Raw genomic sequence first — 23,480 nt, 5'->3', positions numbered from 1 at the left:
TCAATCAGAGTAAGAGAAATGATCTAGTTTCCCATGGGAGGCTTCTGAAGTAAAGAATCAATACAAATAACTTGTTGAGCTCTAAATTTAAAACTGAAAATCTTCCCTTGGGTATAAAATTTTCATTATAATTTTCAAGCAGTAAAAGGGGCAAGAAAACAAAAGTTGTTGTTCAATATTTTGTACTGTTCTACTCTATGCCCAACAGGTGGCAAAGTGCTGGGGAGGACAGAAGGGACCAGAGTGTAGCAGCCCAGTATAGCAGCCCACGTCTGGTGGGAGAGAGAAGACTAAACACAATCAGGAAGACACGACAAAGAGCTCAGTTTCAAGGAGTAAACTCTGCTACTGAGGGAGCTTCGGGAAGGATGCGGTCAGGATGGGCTGGAATAACAGAGAAGAATTTCTTAGGGAAAGAGTTTCTGTCCCAAAGAAACAGACAGTGTTTGTACAGGATGGAAAGTTTGAGGTCACCTTGAGCAAGGGAAACAGGAGCTATGAATATTTCTGAATTAACAGATATGCTTCTCTGCAAACTAAATTACCCTTTTTGTCTCCAGTAAGCACCCAGATCTTAATGTCAGCTTTTGCAAGTTTTGAAATGGTTTCTGGGACTCCATCTTGTAGCTTGTCTTCAATAGCTGTTGCTCCCAACAGCTGAAATGTACATTAAAAGAAAGGCATTAGCAAATAAGCCAAAAAATGTTCTGTAATTGCAGTTTGCCAAACTGTAAAAAGAAGGACTAAATACACCCCAGTTGGTGCTCCATTGGGGCCACTGGCCAGCATTAATTGGGAAGGTTGTCGTGTGTCATACTCATCAAAAACCAAACAGCCAAAAACTTTTTTCTTAAAGTAATTCACCAAGACAAAAATACAAATCAAAGACAATAAAAATATACTTTCATTGTGTGTATACTACTTTACACGGACACAAGCCAATTTCTCTTGCTAAAAGTCAATACTAACTATTCACTGAACATTTCCTTTTAATATAAACTCTAAAGGGAGTAAGTATTAAACTTTAAGAAGTCTCTTTAACAAATGGTATGTTTTCTCATTTCAAGATTTTGCAAAATATAAATCATCTCAGCAATTCTCACAATGTAATAAGTATATGCTGGCTTGTTACTGTATAAAAATCATAATGAATTTTAATAAGTGATATAAAAATAATAGAATCTCAGTGTTTTCTGTCATTTGGTTTCTCCTAATGGCAACTCCTATTTTGCTTGCTGAACAAAAGAAATTCAAGTGACCTAGTTCCACTGTACCAATTTCAAATACTGAAGTTGGACTTATCTATCAAGCATGAGATCAAAACTAATAAAACTTAATAAAATTTCCAATTCTGTTTGGAATATCAAGGAAAAAGTTACAAAGGTTAAAACTCACAATTAAGTCTTTTTCAATCTCCTCATATACTTTATCCAGAGCTTCATCCCGGTTGGTTGAGGCTATACTTGCAGCCATAAACTTTTTATTCCATTCTTCATATTCTTTTTCTTCAATTTCCTTATAGCAAAGGCACAGGGTTCTAAGAGTCTCACTTGCAAAGATCTGTTTAATTTAAAAGACAATCCATTCACCCAAAGAATAGTTAATTTTATGTAATTCAAGATCAAGTTTGAAATCTTACTTTGAAATAATACAATAAGAGAATTTTAAAAGACTGTGAAAGATGGATTCTGTACACATACATTCCATAGAGGAGATTAAACAAATACTTTGTTTTTCTAAGTATTCTCAATATCTTAGGTATATATTCGTAGTTCCCAAGTTAGTTCAAGGGAAAAGCATACCTTTCTTCTAAATCAAGTCATAAGAATTAAAAAAACCCTTTTTCTCTTAATTAAGAAAATAACAGACCAACAAAGCTGCCTTGGGGTATAATGATTTTGTAAACCAGACCTGACACCTTTATAATTTTTCTACAAACTGTTACAAGTCCAATCAACTATGAACTCTCAACCAAGCATTATTCCCTCAAACCAATTCTGAAATACATGAGCCACTGTTAAAGCTGAGATAAAACATTTTAATGAAAGAGTCTGGAAAATTTAATCATGGTGAACAGATTTAAGCCATTTTAAATAGCTTAAATATGAACCAGTAAAAATGTTCCATTACTTCACAATCACATCTTGTCTAGCCCAAAATGGCAGAACTGGTTCACCCAACTGAGGGTCTGTTGTCAAAGACTCTTTGCAAGGTTCTGCGTGTATTTGATTAGACTGCCCTTGTTCATCTCCTCATGAGAAATTATCCAGTGTAACTGCTTCAGTAACATGTACAACCTTAAAATGTGACCCCACTTACTAAACATCATATTCATCAGGCTTCTTTCTGAAGGACCTTTGGCCCCCAAACTCAGACCCGTCAAGTGAAGGGAAGAAAAAAACCCTTTATTAAGCACCTACTAAAGTGCTAGGGGCTGTGCAAGATGCTTTTCATCCACGAGGCTTTGCAACAACCCTCCATGGTAGGAATTATCCCCTTCCTCTTCCACACGGGCAATTAGTGATTCATCTGAGACATCAACCATTTCCCCCCAGAGGGCACAAAACAAGTAAAGAGGCAGAACTGGGACACCAGATCTGACAAATATGCTCCATACTTCATTGCCATCATTATATATAAGCAAAACAATATAAGGGTTGGTAGGCAATTCTAACAGAGAAATTTCCAGAAGCATTCTGAATAATTGCAGTATCACTGGAGCAAGTACATAGTCCCCTAAAGTAGCAAGTTTGAAGTAATGAAGACCAAACTGATTCTCTGACAAAGATATCAGAACTTGATTATCCAGTGCACTGCTTTGTCATGCCCTGTCACACATGAATGCTTTCTTTCCTTCACTGTACACTAGGATGTTGGAATTCCTGGCGACTACAGCATAGGACGGTTATGTAGCTTGCTCGAGTTCACCAGAAGAAAGACCAGTCTTTCTCCTGGATCAGTCCTGTAGATACTGCTGACCTGGGTGCTGGGAAGAGGTAGCAAGGTCATTTCCTAGGAAGTCAGCGTCAGGGACAGAACATATTCCTACTTTGGTGCTCTTTCCACTCAACTACACCAAGACAATAGAAAGGTCAACAGTTAACACACAGCTCTCCTTCCAGCTTAAGGAATAGTACCAGAAAATAAGTTTGGAATCTGTGGCATAAAGAGTGGAAGTGAGACTTACATCCAGGGCATCCTGTGTCTCTTGTTTCATAGGATTCATTTGATGTAACCGTTCATAAATTACAGTGTCAGCACCTTTACAATAAAGCCTGATATTGCCTTCTGGGGTTCTTACTAGTAGCAAGGGAAGGAAAAGCAAATAGTAAAGTTAATGTTTGATGTCTTAAAAGAAAAGTACATTCATAAAGTTAATTTGAAGTGTTACAGTGCTAAACATTCATAATTAGTTTAAAATCAGCAATGTACCGAGAAAAATGTTGCTCTCAACAACATTGGTAAGCCACTATCTACATAGAATGTAATAGTGAAATAAAAATGAAAAGATTCCTTCAGTCAGCTCAGTTTTCCATAGCCTTGCTTATTCTTCCAGCAAATATTCACTGACTCCCTACTATGTGCTAGCTTCTTCCACAGAGCCTTTTTTGTCCATGCCAGCCAGTGGGAATCTTTCTTACCTATAAACCCACAACACTTACTGCCTTTAATACTGGGACCAAAACACGCTCCTTGTGACCATTTTCTTGGCTTTTTTGATCTCTGCAGTAATTTAATTGTATTATGTGTCTCAGCAGTAACTAGATTTTAAGTTCCCTAAGGTAGATGCCAGGCAGGATAATCAGCCCAGATCAGTGCTGGGTACACAGAAAGCACTCAGTAAAATGAGCCTAATCAGAGTTCAGGAGGCAGTTAAACCTATATATCTTTTTGGTGAAAAAGTCAATCTCATGGTGGAAAAGCTTATAGATATCACTTAACCCAGTGATCCAAGCTGATGTGACCAGCAATCACAGGCCTTCTGATGTGATATGCTGGGAAAGACACGGCACCGATCTATGTACCCTTCCTGCCAACAGTGCGTCATCTGAATCTAATCATGAGGGAACATCAGACAAACCCAAACTGAGGGACTCTTGACAAAATAACAGGCCTGGGCTTTTCAAAAATGTCAGCGTAGGAAAGATCAAAAACAGGTTGTGGAACTCTTCTAGAATAAAGGAGACCAGAGTAACGATCACCGAATGCAATGTGGAATATTAGGTGGGGTCCTGAATCAGAAAGAGAATTCCTGGTAAAATTCGAAAACGTTCTGTACAGATGATAATACTGTAATGTTAAATTTTCTGAGTCTGATCAGTGTACTGTATATAAAAATAAGTGAAGGTTCCCGATCTTAGGAAATACCTACTTAAGTATTTGGGGGAAAGGGGCATGAGATCTGCAATTGACTCTCAAATGGTTGAGAAAACAAGAACTTGTAAATGATAATGACAAAGAATTTGTGACCAGTGCTAACAATGGTGGATATGGAAGAAAATACAAGAGTTCTTTCAAGTGTTCTTGCAATTTTTCTGTAAGTTTGAAATTATTTCAAAATATGAACTTAAAACATTTTAAGTTACATTATGAAGTGATCATTGTCTCCACTTGGCTGCCTGGGCTGGAGGTATGATTTTGATTCATAAGCACAGCCTCGCTTTTCTCAGAACTCCTCTCCTGCTACACTCTCCCTTCCCTGATGTCCCTCAAGCCTCCAGCAGAAGTGCTCAGAGCGACTCACGATATAAAAGCTCATGTTGTGGGTCTACCACCCACGATGCTGCCACCCAGATTCCACAGCTGGCAGCCCACATCTCTGAAGATAACACCAACATCTGCAAGATTCAGATCTACTGCATTTGTCCCTTTGAGTGATGGACATGGTGTAGAATGAAGAAAGAAAACACTAGTTTGGACAAGCCTGCGGAAATCCTCCGGGAGCCAAGGGGTTCATTCACTGCCTATTTTATCCTGGTGTCGCTAAATAAAATGTGTGAAAGGCAGCATCTCAATGAGCCATTTACAGACATACCCTGAGGGAGACCTACCAATTATAGACATTCGCTTCCGGTCACTGTTGAAGTCTAAAATGGCGAGAACATTGTAGGTCCTCTCAGTGCCCAACTCACTGATGGTGATTGTGTTCTGGGTCCTGGTGAGGAAGGCAAAACCGAAGTTCCTGGCGGCGCTTACCAGAGCACCTTCGTCAGGAGAGGCCGCCTGGTAGTTGAGCTGACCTAGCAAGCGAAGCAGGAGAGAAAACCAGAAAAGCTGAGCTCACCACCAAGGGTTCACCGTGCAGTTCACGTGCTGGGTGAGGATGTATGGTTACCCCTCGGTACCCGCAGGGGACTGATTCCAGGAGCACCCGCAGGCAAATTCTATGGATGCTCTAGTCCCTTATAAAATGGCAGACTACAGCAGATACAGCTGGTGTTCCGCATCTGTGGGCACAGAGGACCAACTGTATTGCAAAGCCCAAAACAGCCTCAAGAAAACAAGTCATTGATTTTTAAGGAGTATGCCAACATTAATTTTCAAGTTTTTAAAAGGTAAACTTTTATTTCTAATCATAAACAGTGATATAAACTAGAAGTAAAAAAAAAAAAAAAATCTGGCCAAGAATAGGGGGAAAAATATCTCATAATCCCACCATCCAGAGGAAAAACAACACTATTGACATTCTGTTACCATTTCTTCCAGTCCTTTTGGAAATGCCTATTTCTGTAATAGTTTCCATCATGCTAAATATACATTTACATCCTGATTATTTTAACATTGTATTTTGAGCATGTTATCATAGCTTTAAAAAATCTATGTATTATTTTAAGGAATGTAACCTGTGAATGTAACATGTGACCATTTTCCTATTACAGGCACTTAGTTCCTTCCCCCAATTTTTTTACTCTAAAAAATAACATTGTGGACTTCCCTGGTGGTGCAGTGGTTGGGAATCTGCCTGCCAGTGCAGGAGACACGGGTTCGATCTCTGGTCTGGGAAGATCCCACATGCCACGGAGCAACTAAGCCCGCGTGCCACAACTACTGAGTCTGCGTGCCACAACTGCTGAAGCCCACGCACCTAGAGCCCGTGCTCCGCAACAAGAGAAGCCACCGCAATGAGAAGCCTGCGCACCACTGCGAGGAGGGGCCCCCGCTCACCACAACTAGAGAAAGCCCGCGTGCAGCAACCAAGACCCAACACAGCCATAAATAAATAAATAAACAAACAAACAAACAAAAAAATGGCCTTCTCTCAAACCACTAAAAAAGTTTAAAATAAATAAATGAATAATAAAAAACATTGTAATAAGCATTTTGTATGTGTATAAAGGTTTTTCTGACTATTTTCTAAGGATAGCTTCCTAGTTGTGAAAATACTGGGGTAAAGAATATTGATAATTTTTAAACCTGTTGCCATATATTTTACTCACTGCTTTTCTAAAAGGGTGTACCAGGTTATCTTCCCTCTAGAAGAGTGTGCTTTCTTCACCTTAGCTATATTCTCATAATTTAAAAAAGTCTCAAAATGTATCAATCTGTTCAATATCTTGATATTTGAAAGTTATATATGGGAAACTGCCTTTATTTCACAACTAAATTGCAACAATAGGAGTAAATCTCACAATGTTGAGTGGAGAAGCCAGACACCAAGTACATACCACATAATTCCATTTACACGAACCGCAAAACAGACAAAGCTAACCCACACTATTCCAAGTCAGGACAGTAGTCACCCCTGGAGGGGCAGTGACTGAAAGGGAACACAAAAGGGATGTCTAGGGGATGGATAATGTTCTGTTTGTAAAAATCTAGGTACTCACGACAAGGCAGTATTCAACCTGTGAAAACGAGCTATATGCTTGTCTCTGTACACATGTTGTACCTCAGTAAAAAATTAAAAAAAAAAAAAGCTCCGCCTATCCAAGAGTTTCTATTTTTCTACTCTTAGTTCTTCCATCTCAAAGTAGAATGAAAAGTATTTCTATAGTCAGATGAATTTCCACAGGAAAAGGCATTTCGTTTTCCACCATGGTATGATCAGGATGTACCCATAGATGGATGGGCAGCTCTTTACCCCATCCGTCTATGGGGAGGGGGCGGATGCCCCAGGGTGCGCAGCTGTAGGTAGAACTAAACGCCCCGTCCCTACCCTACTCCCTTCACATACATGCTCAGGTGGTTCACTCTAAATCAATATTAATCACTCCCAAATAGTAATTAAAGATGACAGTTAGGTTGGTCTCTTTCCATCCGTTCACCCAGAAAGTCATACACCAGAAGTTATGAATGTACTTGCTAAATCTAGCCATTCTACAAACACACACAGATGCCAGAGGGTAAAATATTTAACCAGAGCTAAACAAGCAGCAGTGCGAACACAGTCCCCTCCCTTCAGCAAGTTTCACTGGCAGGGATATATTGCATCATACTGAAAGCAAACTTATTTCCAACAGAAAAAAAAGGAACAAAATGATAAAAGGTGGTAAAGTTCCCATGAGTAAGACAATCATATCTGGAGAGAACACTGATATTTTTATCACTGAAAGAAAATCCTTCCATTTTGTTCTAGTAATGGAATCACAGAATTGCAGACTAAGAGACAGGAGGAACTTTAGAGACCTGGTCCAAACTCCAACTTTATGTTTGCAGGAGGAAACCTGGACTAAAAATTAACCTCCTGAAACCTCTTCTGAAGAAAACTCTTTATTTACCACACGCTCAGACACAACCAAAGAGACTTTCTTTTCTTTTACAGACTAATTTGTGGATCACGGAACTGATGCAAATAAAAAAGATGCTGAAACAACAAACTCCATCTCTCATTATCCTGATTCCATAGCTTCATCTGGCTGATAATCTTCTAGTCACCAGTCTTGAAACAAGTTACGTCTCAGATTGACTATCCACCCCCCCCCCATTTGTTACTTTCTCATCCTTCCCAAAGACTCCACGCTAACCCAGGTCCTCAGTTTCCTCACCCATCTCGTGTGTCCCGGCTCCAAACTCCTAAAACTCAGCTCTCTAATCATAATCTCATGGTGCATCCCAACTTAAAGGGCTTCAGGTAAAGAAAATGCCTCCAAGCCTTTCGAACTCTTCTCTCCCATGGACTCTGCAGGAGGCAGGAGGCTGCGATGGCCCCAAGGTGTGTCTCCCCCACCCCGTGTACACATACACTTTCTCCCAGTGACTCAAGCAAACTCTAACCGAGGTACTGCTGGGAAGGGGTTTTATTGATATAATTCAGGTCTAGATCGGGGTTGACCTTAAGATAAGGAGATTATCTGGGTGTTCCCAACCTAACTGGGTCAGTCCTCAAAAGGGACAGGGCTCTTCCTGGGGAGAGAGATTTGAAACATGAAAGGGGTTTGATGGAAGGGAGATTCTCCACTGCTGGCTTCGAAGACAGGGGGAAACATGTGGCAAGGAAGGAGGGAGGCCCTGGGAGCAGAAAGCAGCCCCAGCTGACAGCCAGCAAGGAAATGGAGACCTCAGTCCTACAACCACAGAGAACTGAATCCTGCTCTCAGCTTGCAGGAGGATGCTGATCTCCAGTTGACAACGTGGCCTGACCTTGATTCTAGGGAGATTCTTAGCAGAGAACTCAGTCATGCCATGTGCCCAGACTTCTGACCTAAAGAACTGTGAGCTAATGAATGGGTGATTTAAGCCACTGACTTGTGGTGATCCACTACAGAGCAACAGAAAAACCAATGCAGCTTCTCCACACTCAGCCTCCATGTGCCCTCCATGTACTCAACACTTGGGCCACACAAACCGTCTGCTGAGCATACATGACAAGATTCTCACCTCTCACTGTTGATGTTACGCATAATAAAAGATAAGCCAATCTCTACTATTCTTGTAAAAGAGGGAAAATGAGAGCGCAAGAGCAGAGGCACACCAGCATGGTGGAGTGGAAGGACAGAAAAGGACATTCGTTTGTATGCTGGGCTGATTAAAGTGGAGAATGCATATGACAAAAGGGCACCTTTTGCTCTCTCCAGAATGCACATGTGTATCTATATAATGTATCATTGTGTCCATAGGTGACAAAATACCTAGCTTTCATTAATACTGGACAAATTTGCTGTAAGAAAGCTAGCACAAGCTGCATTTAAGAATGCTGCAGACTTGGAAACAACCTAAATGTCCATCGACAGATGAATAGAAGATGTGGTATATATACACAATGGAATATTACTCAGCCATAAAAAAGAATGAAATAATGCCATTTGCAGCAACATGGATGGACCTAGAGATTGTCATACTCAGTGAAGTCAGAAAGAATGACAAATATCATGTGATATCACTTATCTGTGGAATCTAAAATATGACACAAATGAACTTATCTATGAAACAGAAACAGACTCACAAACAGAGAGAACAGACTTGTGGTTGCCAAGGGAGAGGGAGGGTGGGGGAGGAATGCAGTGGGAGTTTGGGATTAGCAGATGCAAACTATTGTATAGAATGGATAAACAACAAGGTCCTACTGTATAGCATAGGAAACTGTATTTAATATACTGTGATAAACCATAATGGAAAATAATAGGAAAAAGAATGTACCTACATGTATAACTGAATCACTTTGCTGTATAGCAGAAATTAACACAACACTATAAATCAACTATACTTCAATCTTTTTAAAAAAAGGTTAATCTAATAAAAAAAGAATTCTTCAGATGAATCTACAAGTCAGCTTGCTTGTACCCATGCAAATACACATGAATTATGCTCCTTCAAATGAAAAAGGCACCTTCAGGAGGCCTAGGCTTTTGGCTGCTATTATTTCAAACCCCAAACGTATCTGAATGTAAAAAATAAGTTTTCTCTGAAATTATTTTGTAGTAAAGACTGTCCAAGTTTAAAGTCCACTTATCATCCAGATAAGGTTTGACTCTTCATAAATATTAAGTAATCAGATAGAAGATTTTTATTCTTCTGTTATAATGCAAGAGTCAATCATTTTTTTTACTGATAAGATTTCAATTCCAAAGTGATAAACACATCTGGAGCTAGAACTGTGAAGGAGATGTATATTTCCGGAGGCCAGGAGCCTGTTTCATGGGTTGTTGGCTCGTATACCATCTAGTGGAAGGGGCCCACAGATAGTCATCGTTTGGGTGGAGATTCGACAAACTTGTCATGCACACAACTCTTTTTTTATTTTTCCTTTGGACAGTAATATTTATTATTATAGGAAATATGTATACACCTTGTTATATTTGTACTTTGAGTTAATTTAGTGATAATTTGCAATATGCTGTGTGGATTCAGACTGCAGTCATTTGAAACTTTACGTGATATACCATCATAATTCATATGACCCTGTGATTCTAAAGTTTAAATCTCACCAGGTTGAGATGGGAATTTTCAGAAGTCATTTACTTTGAGGGTATTTGGGTTCTCTGAAATATGTGACAGGATCCCTGGGAGAAGGACTTTAAGACAGTTGCAATGCTATCCATTCACTTCTTTTCCCCAGAGGGGGGAAAAAAAAAAGGACTCAGGCGACCTGGTCTAACTGTTTTGTCAGCTGGCCCTCTGGGTAAACAGACCAATCATTTTCTAGGAAGAAGAAACCTTATATCAGAAATGCCTTTTGCAGGATATCTCTGGCAAAGAATTACCTATGGGAAATAGAACCCAGGATCTAGAAGGCAAGCCTCCCTGGAGTATGCCATATAAGCCATGCACTTCTCTGGGGTATAAAATATCATAATTGAAACCTAATTGTAACACCTCTAGTTCATACAACTCTTTATGTGCATTTGAGTCCCAAGCACGAGTTCCCCGTAAACTAAAAAAAACTGGTCCCCAGTGTCCAAGATGCGAGAGCCACACTCACCGTCGAGCCTGTCCACCATGACCGTGTGGCACACCGCCAGCAGGAAGAAGAACTGTTGCACTTCCGGCTCCTTCCCCAACTGGATTTGCTCGATGAGATAATGGTCATAAAATACAAGCTTCCCATCAGAATACATATTCCAGCTAAAATCCACTGGCTGAAAGAAGCAGAGGAGGAAAAGTCACTGTGATTTAAAACAAACAACTTGGGCTTCACAAATGATAGGAACTTTTCTCAGAAGCCGTGTCTTCATGCAAGTATCACCTTAGGATTTTAACACGTTCTGAAGTGTCAAGAGGCTCACGTCTGTCTTAACACAGCTTGTTGTGAGTTGAATTGTGTCCACCCAAAAAGATATGTTGCCCTAACCCCTGGTACCTGGGAATAGGACCTTCTTTGGAAATAAGGTCTTGGTAGATGTAATCAAAATTAGGGTATACTGGATTCGGGGGCCCTAATCCAATGACTGATATCTCTATAAAAGGAGGGAAATCTGGGCACAGGCAGAAGGCCATGTGATGACACAGGCAGACTTCTGAGTGTTGAGTCTGCAAGCCAAGGAATGTCAAGGATTGCAGGCAACCACCAGAACCTAGGAAAAGGCAAGCAAGGATTCTGCCCTAGAGTCTCCAGAGGGAACGTGGCCCTACTGACACCTTAATTTCAAACTTTTAGCCTCCAGAGCTGTGAGGGAATACATTATTGTTGCTCTAAGCCACCCATTTTATGGTAGTTTGTTACAGCCCAGGAAACTCATACATAACCCAAGAGATGTCCTAGGTGAAAGGACTCACCTCTATTTTGCTATGACTGTTCTGAGAAGCATCCCGATGGTCTCCTGTGAACAAACAGGACAAAACAAATTGAGTCAATGGGTCTCGAAGCCTGTTTCTGGACAGCCCTCAAATTAAGAATGGTTTTTCAAGAGTTGTAAAAAAACAAACAAAGCATAACAAAGAAGATATTTGATACAGACCATATGTGGCCGGCAAAGGCTAAAATATTTCCTATCTGGCTCTTTACAGAAAAAGTTTGCTGGCTTCTGGTCTAGAGGTTCAAATACTGGCAAATTGTGTCCCTCTACACTGCAATCTCCTCTGGGGCCAGAATCACGTCCTATGAAGTGCTTTACCCCCGCCCTCCCCCAGCTCAGAAGGAACCACCAGCACGCAGAGGAGAACCCCTTCCTCAAGCCCTCAGCATCCCACCTTCCTCACTGATGTTCTGGGAAAGTACCATACACAGCACAAAGTTTCCTCCAAGTGGAAAGCATATGATGTTATGCTTACAGCTTTTAAAAGAATTATATCGTTTTTATTTAAAAGTTAGAGCACCCTATTTGAATACAGCATTAGCCTTGTTATTTTTATAAATCTATAGCACATTTCAGAATATCAAATGGAAATCAAATTTTAAAATATAATTGCGGTGAGATACACATAACATACAATTTACCATCTCAACTATTTTTGAGTGAACAGTTCAGCAGCACTAAGTCCAATCACACAGCTGTGCAGCCATCAACACCATCCATCTCCATGGCTCTTTCATCTGGTAAAATTGAAACTCTGTACTCATTAAACACTAACTCCTCATTCCCTTCTCTCCTCAGCCCCTGGCAACCACCATTCTACTCTCTGTCTCTATGAATTTGACTCCTCTAAGTACCTCAAATAAGTGGAATCATACAATATGTGTCCTTTTGTGCCTGGCTTATTTCACTTAGCAGAATGACCTCAAGGTTCATCCATGTCATAGCAAGTGTCAGAATCTCCTTCATTTTTAAGGCTGAATAATATCCCATTGTGTGTATATACCACATTTTCTTTATCCATTCATCCACTGATGGACACTTAGGTTCCTTCTAAACCTTCACCATTGTGAATAATGCTGCTACGAACATGGGTGTGCACATATTGCTCGAGTCCCTGCTTTTGGTTCATTTGGGGTGCGCACCCAGGAGCAGAATTGCTGGGTCACATGGCAAGTTAAATTTGTGGGGAATGTGTACCTATTTCTGACTCCTGACCTCCCCACACGTGTGATCCCAACACCACCAGTGACGCTGCTGCAGATACATCATCAGAATAACCACCAGGGCTCTGAACTGGGAGGGGAGCCACTCTGGGAAGGCAGCCTCTGGCCACACATGCCCAGGGACTGAGTAACTAACAGCTTCCACTCACCGTAAATTTGCCCGTTGATGCAGCATTTTTTAAAGGTCATGATGTTCTGTGTGAGCGTCCCTGTCTTGTCAGAGAAGATGTAATGGATCTGCCCGAGCTGCTCATTCAGCGTGGTGGTTCTTGCCTTCGCGGGCGTGTCTTTCTCAGGATAGTACATCTGCAGGTCCCAGTTGATGAAGTAACTCTGTCCAAGACGAATCACTTCCACGCTAGGAAGACAAAAGATTACTTTTGATCGAGCTCTCAGATATGAGTGGCAGGCAGTGGATCTTGTCCTAACTTTGTGCCAGGAGCGAGCTGCTTATCTATTGCTACAAAGAGACAAGCCCTGCAGTGACCCATGTGCCCAGTCTCTGGGTTCTCCTGACCAAACACATCTTTCTCCAGCTTCAGGGTCAAAGCGTCCTCTCAATGTGATTTCCTACTCACTCCTGAGCACATCTGGCCACGGCACCCCACATTCAGAACATGCTGCCCACACGGGTGACATGGTAACACTGCAGGGGGCACCCCACAATGTGACAGCTTCTACTCTTTTCTCTCATTCCCCATCGCACTCAGAGACAACTGGAAAGGCATGTTCACCTTTGCCCTCAACTGGAGGACAAAGGGAGTGAGGGTCCACTAGGTTATACACCCCTGTGTACTCTCAAGTAGGACAAAGGGCTTTTGGCAAATAACCCCTAAAGCATGGTTTTTTCCTAAATTGTTTTTTTTAACCATTTTTTAATTGAAGTATGTTGTGTTAGTTTCAGGTATACAGCAAAGTGATTCAGTGATGTATATATATTTTTTGAGGAATATGTACCTATATTTACATATTCTTTTTCAGATTCTTTTCCATTATAGGTTATTACAAGATACTGAATATAGTTCCCAGTGCTAAACAGTAGGTCCTTGTCATTTATCCATTTTATATATAGTCCTAAATTCTTATAAGGTTACAGAATGTCCTAAATACGATATTCTAAAAGGATCATTTCCATTTAAAAACTATAACTGATTAAATCTATCTCAACTATTTAAGAAAGGTGCTTACACATCCAGCAACTGTTAAGTGGGCAAAGGATGTGTCTATAATAAGCTAAACAGATGGAAAAATAACTCCCTCCTTCTCTCCTCCCTTATGTATTTCCTGAGTGCCTACTATGTACCACACACCATCCTAGGTACAGGGGACACATCAGTAAACAAAAGAGACAAAAACCCTGCTCTCAAGGAGGTTACCTTCTAATGGAGATGGACAAATAAATAAACCGGTAAACACACAGTATATCAGGTGATGAAAATTCTCTGCAGAAAATCAAAGCAGGGTGAGGGACTGGAGACCGACAGGCAGAGGAAGTGATGTTTAAGAAAGAGAGGGTCAGGAAAAGCCAGGGGGATAAGGTGATTTTTGAGCAGAGACCTGAAGGAAATGAAAGAGCAACCATGTAGATATGGAGGGGAAAAGCATGTTACAGGTGGAGGTCAGAGCAGGCACAAAGGCCCTGTGGCAGGCACTGGTACGGCTGAGGAATTCAAGGAGGCTAGAGATGAAGGAGTCCAGGGAGTGGGTAGAGATGCTGGAGGTTATGGTTGGGTGTGGAGGGCAGAGCAGCAGATCACATGGGCCTTGTGGGTATAGTGTGGCTTCAGTGAGTCTATTCTGAATGAATAGACTGTAGGGTTAAAAACAAAGCAGAGATACTATCTGAAATGACCTGATCGATTTATAGTTTGAAAGGACCTTTACTTCCAAGAGAAACAAAGAAAATCATATTAGTCACATGACGTGACTTTTTAAACCTAAAACTACATATACGGTTTATTTCATAACATACATTTATAGATAGAGACAAAATAATCTGTATAATAGTTCCCCTAACAAAGGTAAAACTCATCTCAGTTTTTGTTTTTTTTTTAAATAACTGCAAACACATGGCTCCCCAGGGCTTTACTTCATGTGAAAAGAACAATAGTAACTACCTGTAATAAAATTAAAAATAAAACAAATGCACATGTAATAAAATTAAAATAAAGTAAATGCTTCTAATTACAGGTGTGCATGTGGCCCTATATGCCTCTGGGCTATTACTTATTGGAACTAAGAGGAGACTCTGAATGCTGGATATATTTCAAGGCACAATTTCTCTCCCAATGGTCGAAAGTTCAATTGACCAGGGATAGTGAACTTTGATATTAAAAAACGAAAAAGTAAAAAAAGTCAGAAATATCACAAAACAAGGTGATGACCATTTGTCAGAGATACGATCCTGACTCTTATCGCGGATGAGGTTGAGATGAGAAACACAGAACATTTTGAGAGGTTGATGGTGGGCAGGGAGAGTGGTATTCCCATTAGAAGGCAGCATTCAGGAAACCCAGTGAGTTTTGCAAGCAATAGGTGTAGCAGGTGGTAATAAGGAAGACACAGAAAAGAGGTTAGGAAGGCTCCTGAAAAGGAAAACAACCAAGTTATTCCATGATGTTCTAAATCTTCACCCAGCTCTTTCTGATGCTTGGGCTTTGGAACCCACCAAGAAGGAATCTTGCCAAGCAAGTGACTAAGGAGTAGAGTTTGATCTCTGAATCTGGTAGCTGTATCTGTCAAGAGGTCGAGATAAAAGATACTGTGTCTGGCACAAAGTAGACACACCAACGTTAATTTCCTTTCCCCGTATCACCCTCAATTCTGAAATGAAAGCTATTTTCTTACTTGTTCCTTATGACCTTTGAAACAAGAATTACTAGAGTTGAAGGTGTTAAGTTGGGAAGATGTACTGTGTTCTTCCATTAAAGCGAAAGGCCAAAGAGAAGACAGCCTTACCTGACGTAGAGAGAGATGGGCACCAGGGTATTCAGAACAATGATGTAGCCCCAGAAATTTAGGAATCCACGATAGGAGGGTGTAGCGTCTTCTCCATCGTAGAGGTACCAAGAAAAATTGCCAATTTGAGCTTCCCAGTAAGCATGGCCGATGGCAAGACCCGCAGAAAGCAAGATAAGAACAACAAAGATCTAAAAGACATTCAACAGTTAAGTTTATTCTAAAGATGCATTGTCGACCCCATGCATTTTATAGACGCTAGTTTATCTTATCAATACTTTCCTTATGTATGATAATTTAGTAGTCTGTAAAAACAACACACTTAAAATAGAAACAGTGTCATAAGAATGCTTTGAAAGTCTACTTATTTCTATGGTTGATTGATTTATCCTACATACCACATATAAGGTGAGGTTTTGTTCCCAAAATTATCTTTCAGAAGAGAAGGTGGTATCTTATATTCAAATCTTTAAATATTCTCATATTATTGAACATCCTCTCAATTACTTTTCCTTTGAACAATAGCATGCTGTCTGGGAAAGACACCTTACCTTAGCATGAAACAATTTCAAAGAATGCTAAATTGGGATACGTATAGCAAATGTTTGAAGGAAATGATTTTTTAAAAAAAGGCAAGGAAATTTCACCCAGATTTGGGTAATTATTCCTGAAGGTTTAATGATCACTTAACGTTTAAGATCCTTTAAGAAGTCATACAGTAAGTATTCTGTTGTGGAAATAGAGCATATACTTAAGGGATGAATAAAAAAGTCAACAGCCCTAGTGCTAGTTGGGTATTTGTGGGTAAGAATAAAATTTCCAGGGGCAAATTTGGTTTTCTGGACACAGATTCCAAAAGTGCTATATTTCAAAAGAACTTGGCACAGAGGAGAGATGCTGAGCACCTTGTGAAGAGATGATGGGCGTCTTGTGAAGGCTCACGCCACAACCAAGACAATGACATGGAAGATGCATCAGAAAAGTTCAAATGAAGTTTTCATGAAATGTGAGAGCAGGGAAAAACGAATTGTCTCTTAAATTATTATATTACTTTTATGTAATTTTGAATATGTATATGCAATTGAAGTACTGTAAGTATTATAAGTCTCTAAAAGTTTACGTATTCAAATTAAACTAGATCAGATTGATCAAGATGGTGGACTAGAAGGACCTAGAATTCACCTCCCCTGTGAACATACCAAACTAAACTAAATACCTGAAAAAATTTCTCATTGGCAAACTGGAGGACTGCCTGATATTTAGGGCCACCCTACATGCAGAACAGTTACCATAGCAGTCCTGAGACTGCTATCCTTAGAAGGCCTGTTTGCAAGGTTGACTGTTGGCTGGCTTCTGGGAACTTAGATTTTGGAAGGGTTTCCTGATTCCTTATTTCTTATTCTCTGATAAGAATGGCTCATTGTGCCTAACTATTTGTGTAAAACAATATGTTTTATGCTGAATACCCACATTCCTTTAGGGAGTCTGAAATTTTGGTACATGCCAGGCAGATAAGTGCCTACACAACCAGACCCCAATAAAACCCGGGCACTGAGTCTCTAATGAGCTTCTCTGGTATAACCAACACTTCACATGGGCTGACACAAATTGTCACTGGGGTGGATTAAGTGTGTCTGGTGTGTATGACCCCACTGGGAGAAGACTCTTGGAAGCTTGTGCCTGGTTTCCTCTGAACTTTGCCCCATGAGCCTTCTCCCTTTGCTGATCTTGCTTTGTAATAAGCAAGAATTATCATAATAAATTCTAACTATAAGGACAACTATACACTGAATTCTATAAGTCCTCCTAGTGAATCATCAAAACTGAGGGTGGTCTTGGGGACCCTTGAGAGACCTTATACCTAAACTTGCCTTATATTTGGACTCATACAGTACATGTTGGGGGGGGGGGGAAAGGTTGGCTTTTAAGAGAACTATCCCTATGGGAAACTAACAGCAGTAAAATCAACCCTACCTTGACTTCAGGAGCCCAGTCCCACTAACTTATCTACGGCTCCCTGGTTTCCCAACTGATCACTCATCAACTCAGGGTACCCAACAACTGAAATTTACATTCCCAGGGAGATCCTCCAATTAGAAATGTAGCGTTTCTGAGAAAAGGTGAGGGAATCTCCTCTCCCGCCCACCCCCTCCCAACCTTGGTGCACCTTGTGAACTTTTCTACTTGGCCTACGGAGGTAAGACTTCTCTGCGTCAACAAATCTAGACCAAAAGACAGCAATATACCAAAACAGAAAATAAGTACCGTATACACCATGTAGTTCATCAAGTAATCAATTTTAGTTCTTTTAAATCTGGTTTTCCCACTATTCTTCATTATTTTAGTGTCAGCACCTAAAAATGGAAAATTCAATATGATCAACAATTGGGAAAATCAATTCACTGGCATGTCAATAAAATGACTCTTTGGTTTCAACAGAGAAAGGACATAAAATCAATTTCCTCCTTTAAATCTTTAATGAGCCTACAGATCAATTTCCCAAGAGACTCAGAAAGTACCTGCAAAAATGACCAATCCATGGCAGAAATCAGTGTTCCTGATTACACAGCCGCGTAACAAAATTTTATCAGCATCCAAAGGAAAACTTGTATTTCTCCAAAATAGTGTTCCTGTAAACTTATCTAGTCGGTTATTCGGTTCCTCACATTCAATAAAACCTTTTAAAGGAGATATGATCTACATAAGTACTCACATATGAAAGATTTTCTGGTTTTAATTAATACGGACTGAATCAAGCAACGAAAATTTGAAACAAAGTAAGACATGTTTGCACAAACCATCAAATGCTGCCAATGAATTTTCTTTTTGGAGATACTGGTGTGTGATTTCAAGTGCCATTTTGAACTTTAAATTGGTTTCTCTAAAGGAAGAGAAAAAAAATTAAATGAACAAATTTCAGAGTTTGAAAAGGAAGTTAAAGAAAATTGTACAAAGTAACATTAGGCACACCTGGAAATGAAAGCTAAATAATTAGTTTTTTCTATTTTCAAACTCTCTGTTCACTTGGGAACTTCAGGTTTGGATGAAGTTATCCCCTGAACTAGACAAAAACCCCTGACCCGGGAAATGTTGGCCCCCTTTGCTGTTTGTTACAGTGAGGCAATCTGGGTAGGACAGAGGTACCCAGAAGCTTCCTTTCCCTCTTCTTACTAACTTAATTCTTACCACCAACCTGAACTATCAAACTGCTGTTTAAAAACATATCTTCTAATATTTAATCACACTAAGATAATTCTACAAAACATATTTGTGTTTGAAAGGGTCAAGACTCTATCAACTTAACATTTTCTAGAGTGAATAACTGGATCCTATGTCTTTGAAAGATTAATTCTATCTAAAAAAGGACATGGTCACCCTACCCCCAATACTTGGCATGTCCCCACCGCAGTGGAAGGCTAGGCACATGCAAGAGGACATGCAGGGCCAGGCTGGGCACACATGCTCTGGAAAGCAAGCCTGTCTTACTACGATGAATAACTTTTTTCAAGTTCCACAAATACTGACTGGGGATTTCCACGCACTAAGAAGTGGACCAGTGGTTCTCAACTTTCCATTCTGTTTGCTCTGACAGAGCATGCTAGCATTTTATATCTTTGTAAAACTTTAGAATCTCTCATTCACGGGAATAAGAGCTGCTGTTTACAGTGAAGGTTGAACAATCAAAGGACTGATTTATAGAGCAAAGAAAGCCCTCGTTTTTACTCAGATGATCTCAGCTCTCCATAAAGAAGCTTACGCACATCTAGGGTGTGGGGAAAGGGGTTTATGCCAGAATGGGAAACACAGGCACTGGCCTTGGGAGCGAGCACAGGGGAGCAGCACCCCAACTCTGCCACCCACTGTGTGACCCTGGGCAGGCGACCTCACCTCCAGTGCCTCAGTTTCCTCACGGGTAACTTCGAGGTAATAATAATATTGCCTCATAGGGTTGTGGAAAAGATTAAATGAGCTACCACGCAAAACTAATGCAACCTCGTCAGCACTCCATACGTATACCGAAAACCGGTCAAAATGGTCAAAAATGGAAGTTTATCTTTTCAAGTGGCAGCATAATAACCAAAACCAACAAAGGGGGAAAACGGTTCACTGGCAAAGAATTCAAAAATCTATTCTTTTTTTTTCCAAAACAGATACTAATAGTCATTCATCTGTGTCTGAACACTGCTCAGCAGCTTACAGAGGGCTCAGGCATACACTGTGTCATCAAACCTGCTACTTTCCCTGAAAGTGGGCTTTCAAATATGGCGATGGAGTGGGCAAAGAGAAGTTGGTCTACTAGGGAGTCAGACCACTGTTGTCTTACTGTGGGTCCTTCTAGGTACTAACAAGGCAAAGACAAAGAGAGGCTGGTCTCCTACAGAGGCTGCTGGACAGCCAGCAGGGGGTAGAGGTAAGGCCAGACCTCAGGGCTTCTCATCCAGCTGCACAGCTTTCAATGTAACAAAGGTTAGCCTTCCAAAGGTTAGCTTTCCAACAGGCCCACCTAAGACCCACCTACCCGTCCAGTTCAGCCGTTTCCACGTAGCAGAGGCTGTTAGGTTCAGAGCTGGACAGCAGCAGGATGTCAGCCTGTTTGAAACAAAACACACCGATAACACAGAGAGACCCCGACCCCCGAGGCAAAACTGAGCACCAGGTCAGATGTGAGGACAAGGAATGAGACAGCAGAGCTTGTCCACTTACTGGGATGAAATCATTTTTTTTCAGACGAATGACATCTCCGACTTGAATCTCTTTCCACTTGGCAATTTTGAACCTAAATATTAAAAAGAATGATAGTTTAGTGGCTTTTTAAAGTTACTGGCAAGAGATTTGGAATTATTCTGTCCGGAAGCCAAAGATTCTGGGAAAACATATACATCACAGGGAAAAGGTCTGCCAAAAGTTCAGCCGTCTGATGATTAAGGGGTCACAGGATCGTCTTCTCCTCTGAAGGAAGTAACAATGGGGGTGCTGACTTTGATGTGTCCTTTCCATTCTATGTTGTATAACTGAGGGTCAGTGGGGGCTCCTTACATGTGTGGGAAGGAGACACATGCCACCCCTCTGTTTCTGCTCATGTCCTGTGCTCCCAGCCCTTCTCCTTCCTTTCCTCTCAGTTATCCATCACCTGCTGGTGCCAGGACAGGGATGCAGTATGGCTCCCACATGGGCCACCTGGAATCGTCACGGAGCTTTAGTGCTGGCCTCCTCTCTACTGTTTAAAGTTATCTTTTTGATGAGTGTGTACCCCTTTCCTAATGAATCTCCTAAGGATACTGATAAAATAAAAAGATTGCTTCCTTCAGTATTAAATTCTACTGGAAACACCCATTTAAATGTTTAACAAGTCAACATTTTTTTAAAGTTTTAAAATATAGTATAGGAAGACCTCGGAGATACTGCAGGTTCAGTTCCAGACCACCACAACAAAGCAAATACTGCAATAAAGCGAGTCATATGAAATTTTTGGTTTCCAGTGCATATAAATGTTACGTTTACACTATACTGTAGTCTATTAAGTGTGCAATAGCATTATATCTAAAAACCAAATGTACGTACATTCTTTAAAAATACTCTATTGCTAAAAAACACTGTCATCTGAGCCTTCAGTGAGTTGCAATCTTTTTGCAAAAGCAACATCAAAGATCACTGATCACAGATCACCATAACAAAAAAATAATAATGATTAAGTTTGAAATATTTCAAGAATTACCAAAATGTGACAGAGACACGAAATGAGCAAATGCTGTTGGAAATACGGCAACTTGCTTGACGCAGGGTTGCCACAAACCTTCAATTTGTTAAAAAAAATGCAGTATTTGTGAAGCACAATAAGGCAAAATGCAATAAGGTAAGGTCTGCCTGTTGTCTGTTTTAAAGGTTTTCATTATAGAAAAGATATCCCTAACAGATATTATGAACCTACCACAACTAATAACCTTAATTTTTTTGGAGGCAGAAATCCAATTACTATGTTGGTCCTCCCATTAATTTATGGATAAAAGAGACCTGGAGATTTAAAATACATTTAAAATATACGCTTATACCCCAGTTTCCCCAATTTTACAAGAATTTAATACACAATTTTTAATCTCAAGATTTTTCTTAACCTGGCTTATCTTTCACTAAGAGGAATGGTAGTTAGTTTACATTTTAATATTTCTGAAATGATCAATTAGCAATGTGCGTGTGGGTCTCAATTATAAATGAATAAGTTAAGCACCTTCTTGTCACGGCTCTTCAGGGGTATTAGAAGCAATTCCGTTTGACTCTTCCACTGTGATGTCCAGTTTCCCCTTGGGAGACCCCTGTCACTTTGCCCCACGGATGCCCAAGTCCCCATACATGGGCTGTCGGGGCCACAGTCATGCCCGATATGCACTCCTAACCCCAATTCAAGGCTACTCAGAGCTACTCTTTACCAGTGTAGTCAGCCGGGCTGTGGGCTAAACAGGGCTCTGTGGGCTAGCTATGAATCTCACCACCATCCACGACAGTGATTCTAAGTGACTTGAAGGGTAACCTTTGGAACAGAATCTATTTATTTGGAAGGGAAAAAAAGCATCTAAACATATTTATAGATTGAAATAGTCTATATTTAAAGTAGACACCATTGAAGCGTGGCTGTAACTCGGGTTATTTTCCTCAGTGTTGACACATGAAACGTCTTTGAATTGGGCCTTAGTCACTATTTTTAGCACTTGAATTTGTAGTTCTGCCTCGAAGCTCTTGCTCAAAAAAACGACTCATCACTGGTCCCTGAGTTGGCACGTTGGTCACCATTGACTACGTTACTTTAGCAAACATTGACGAGCACATTCTGTGTGCTGGATGCTCAGGTGGACACAAAAACAAACACCACCAGGTGCAGTCTCCCCAAGAAACTTAGAGTTCCAGACAGATGAGACTTCCACACAAGTAATTCTAATGAAATTCAGATCATAATAAGAAAGATGAAAACAAAACGCTCTAAAAACACAGCGAGGGACTTACCCGCTGGCGCAGTGGTTAAGAATCTGCCTGCCAATGCAGGGGACACGGGTTCGAGCCCTGGTCCGGGAAGATCCCTCACGCCACGGAGCAACTAAGCCCGTGAGCCACAACTACGGAGCCTGCGCTCTAGAGCCTGTGAGCCCCAACTATGGAGCCCACGTGCCACAACTACTGAAGCCCACGTGCCTAGAGCCCGTGCTCTGCGACGAGAAGCCACCGCAATGAGAAGCCCGCACTCTGCAACGAAGAGTAGCCCCCGCTCACCTCAACTAGAGAAAGCCCGCGTGCAACAACGAAATAAATAAATATATAAATAAATAAATTTATTAAAAAAAAAAAACCACAGTGAAGGAAGAAATCACTGTAGCTGGGGAGTCAGGAAGGGTGTCAGGACATCCGGGCAAAGCCCTGGGCAGCATAAGTTTGGGAAGAGCAGAGATGGAGCAGCACACGCCAGGATGACGGGCTATGTAAACACAGGAGTGCCGAGGACAGAGAGCCCCACCAGGCAACCGCCTGGACCCCAATTTAGGTATAGCTTTGTCTTAGGAAGTGAAGAGAGGCCTTTACAAGGAAAAGGTTCATGCACTGATAGACTTCCAAGTTCAAATAGTTATCTCTGAGGATGTTT

At 40.8% G+C, this 23,480-nt stretch overlaps 1 protein-coding gene and 1 long non-coding RNA gene across 4 annotated transcripts in view; one reads left to right on the top strand and one right to left on the bottom strand.

Moving 5' to 3' along the window:
* LOC309611090 overlaps positions 1–6,916 on the top strand; it is a 63,701-nt gene extending 56,785 nt beyond the window's left edge. The window contains exon 3 of the long non-coding RNA XR_014234321.1: positions 5,880–6,916. This is a non-coding gene — a long non-coding RNA (uncharacterized lncRNA). The remainder of the gene's footprint in view (positions 1–5,879) is intronic.
* Positions 1–23,480, bottom strand: part of ATP8B1 (ATPase phospholipid transporting 8B1) — a 110,555-nt gene that overhangs the window by 15,469 nt on the left and 71,606 nt on the right. For all 3 annotated transcript variants that reach the window (XM_082354983.1, XM_082354984.1, XM_082354985.1), the window contains exons 7-19: positions 20,558–20,630; positions 20,373–20,443; positions 18,652–18,734; positions 18,373–18,531; positions 18,119–18,207; positions 15,854–16,044; positions 13,045–13,253; positions 11,653–11,696; positions 10,859–11,015; positions 5,052–5,240; positions 3,188–3,300; positions 1,396–1,560; positions 546–657 (exon numbers count right to left, since the gene is read on the bottom strand). In XM_082354983.1, coding sequence (XP_082211109.1) covers positions 546–657; positions 1,396–1,560; positions 3,188–3,300; positions 5,052–5,240; positions 10,859–11,015; positions 11,653–11,696; positions 13,045–13,253; positions 15,854–16,044; positions 18,119–18,207; positions 18,373–18,531; positions 18,652–18,734; positions 20,373–20,443; positions 20,558–20,630 — 1,655 coding nt within the window. The remainder of the gene's footprint in view (positions 1–545; positions 658–1,395; positions 1,561–3,187; positions 3,301–5,051; positions 5,241–10,858; positions 11,016–11,652; positions 11,697–13,044; positions 13,254–15,853; positions 16,045–18,118; positions 18,208–18,372; positions 18,532–18,651; positions 18,735–20,372; positions 20,444–20,557; positions 20,631–23,480) is intronic.

The sequence above is a fragment of the Balaenoptera borealis genome (assembly GCF_965194805.1).
Source record: "Balaenoptera borealis genome assembly, chromosome: 14".
NCBI classification, from domain to species: Eukaryota; Metazoa; Chordata; class Mammalia; order Artiodactyla; family Balaenopteridae; genus Balaenoptera; species Balaenoptera borealis.
Note: the sequence above shows the minus strand (reverse complement) of the source record. Positions and strands in the feature narration are given on the sequence as shown.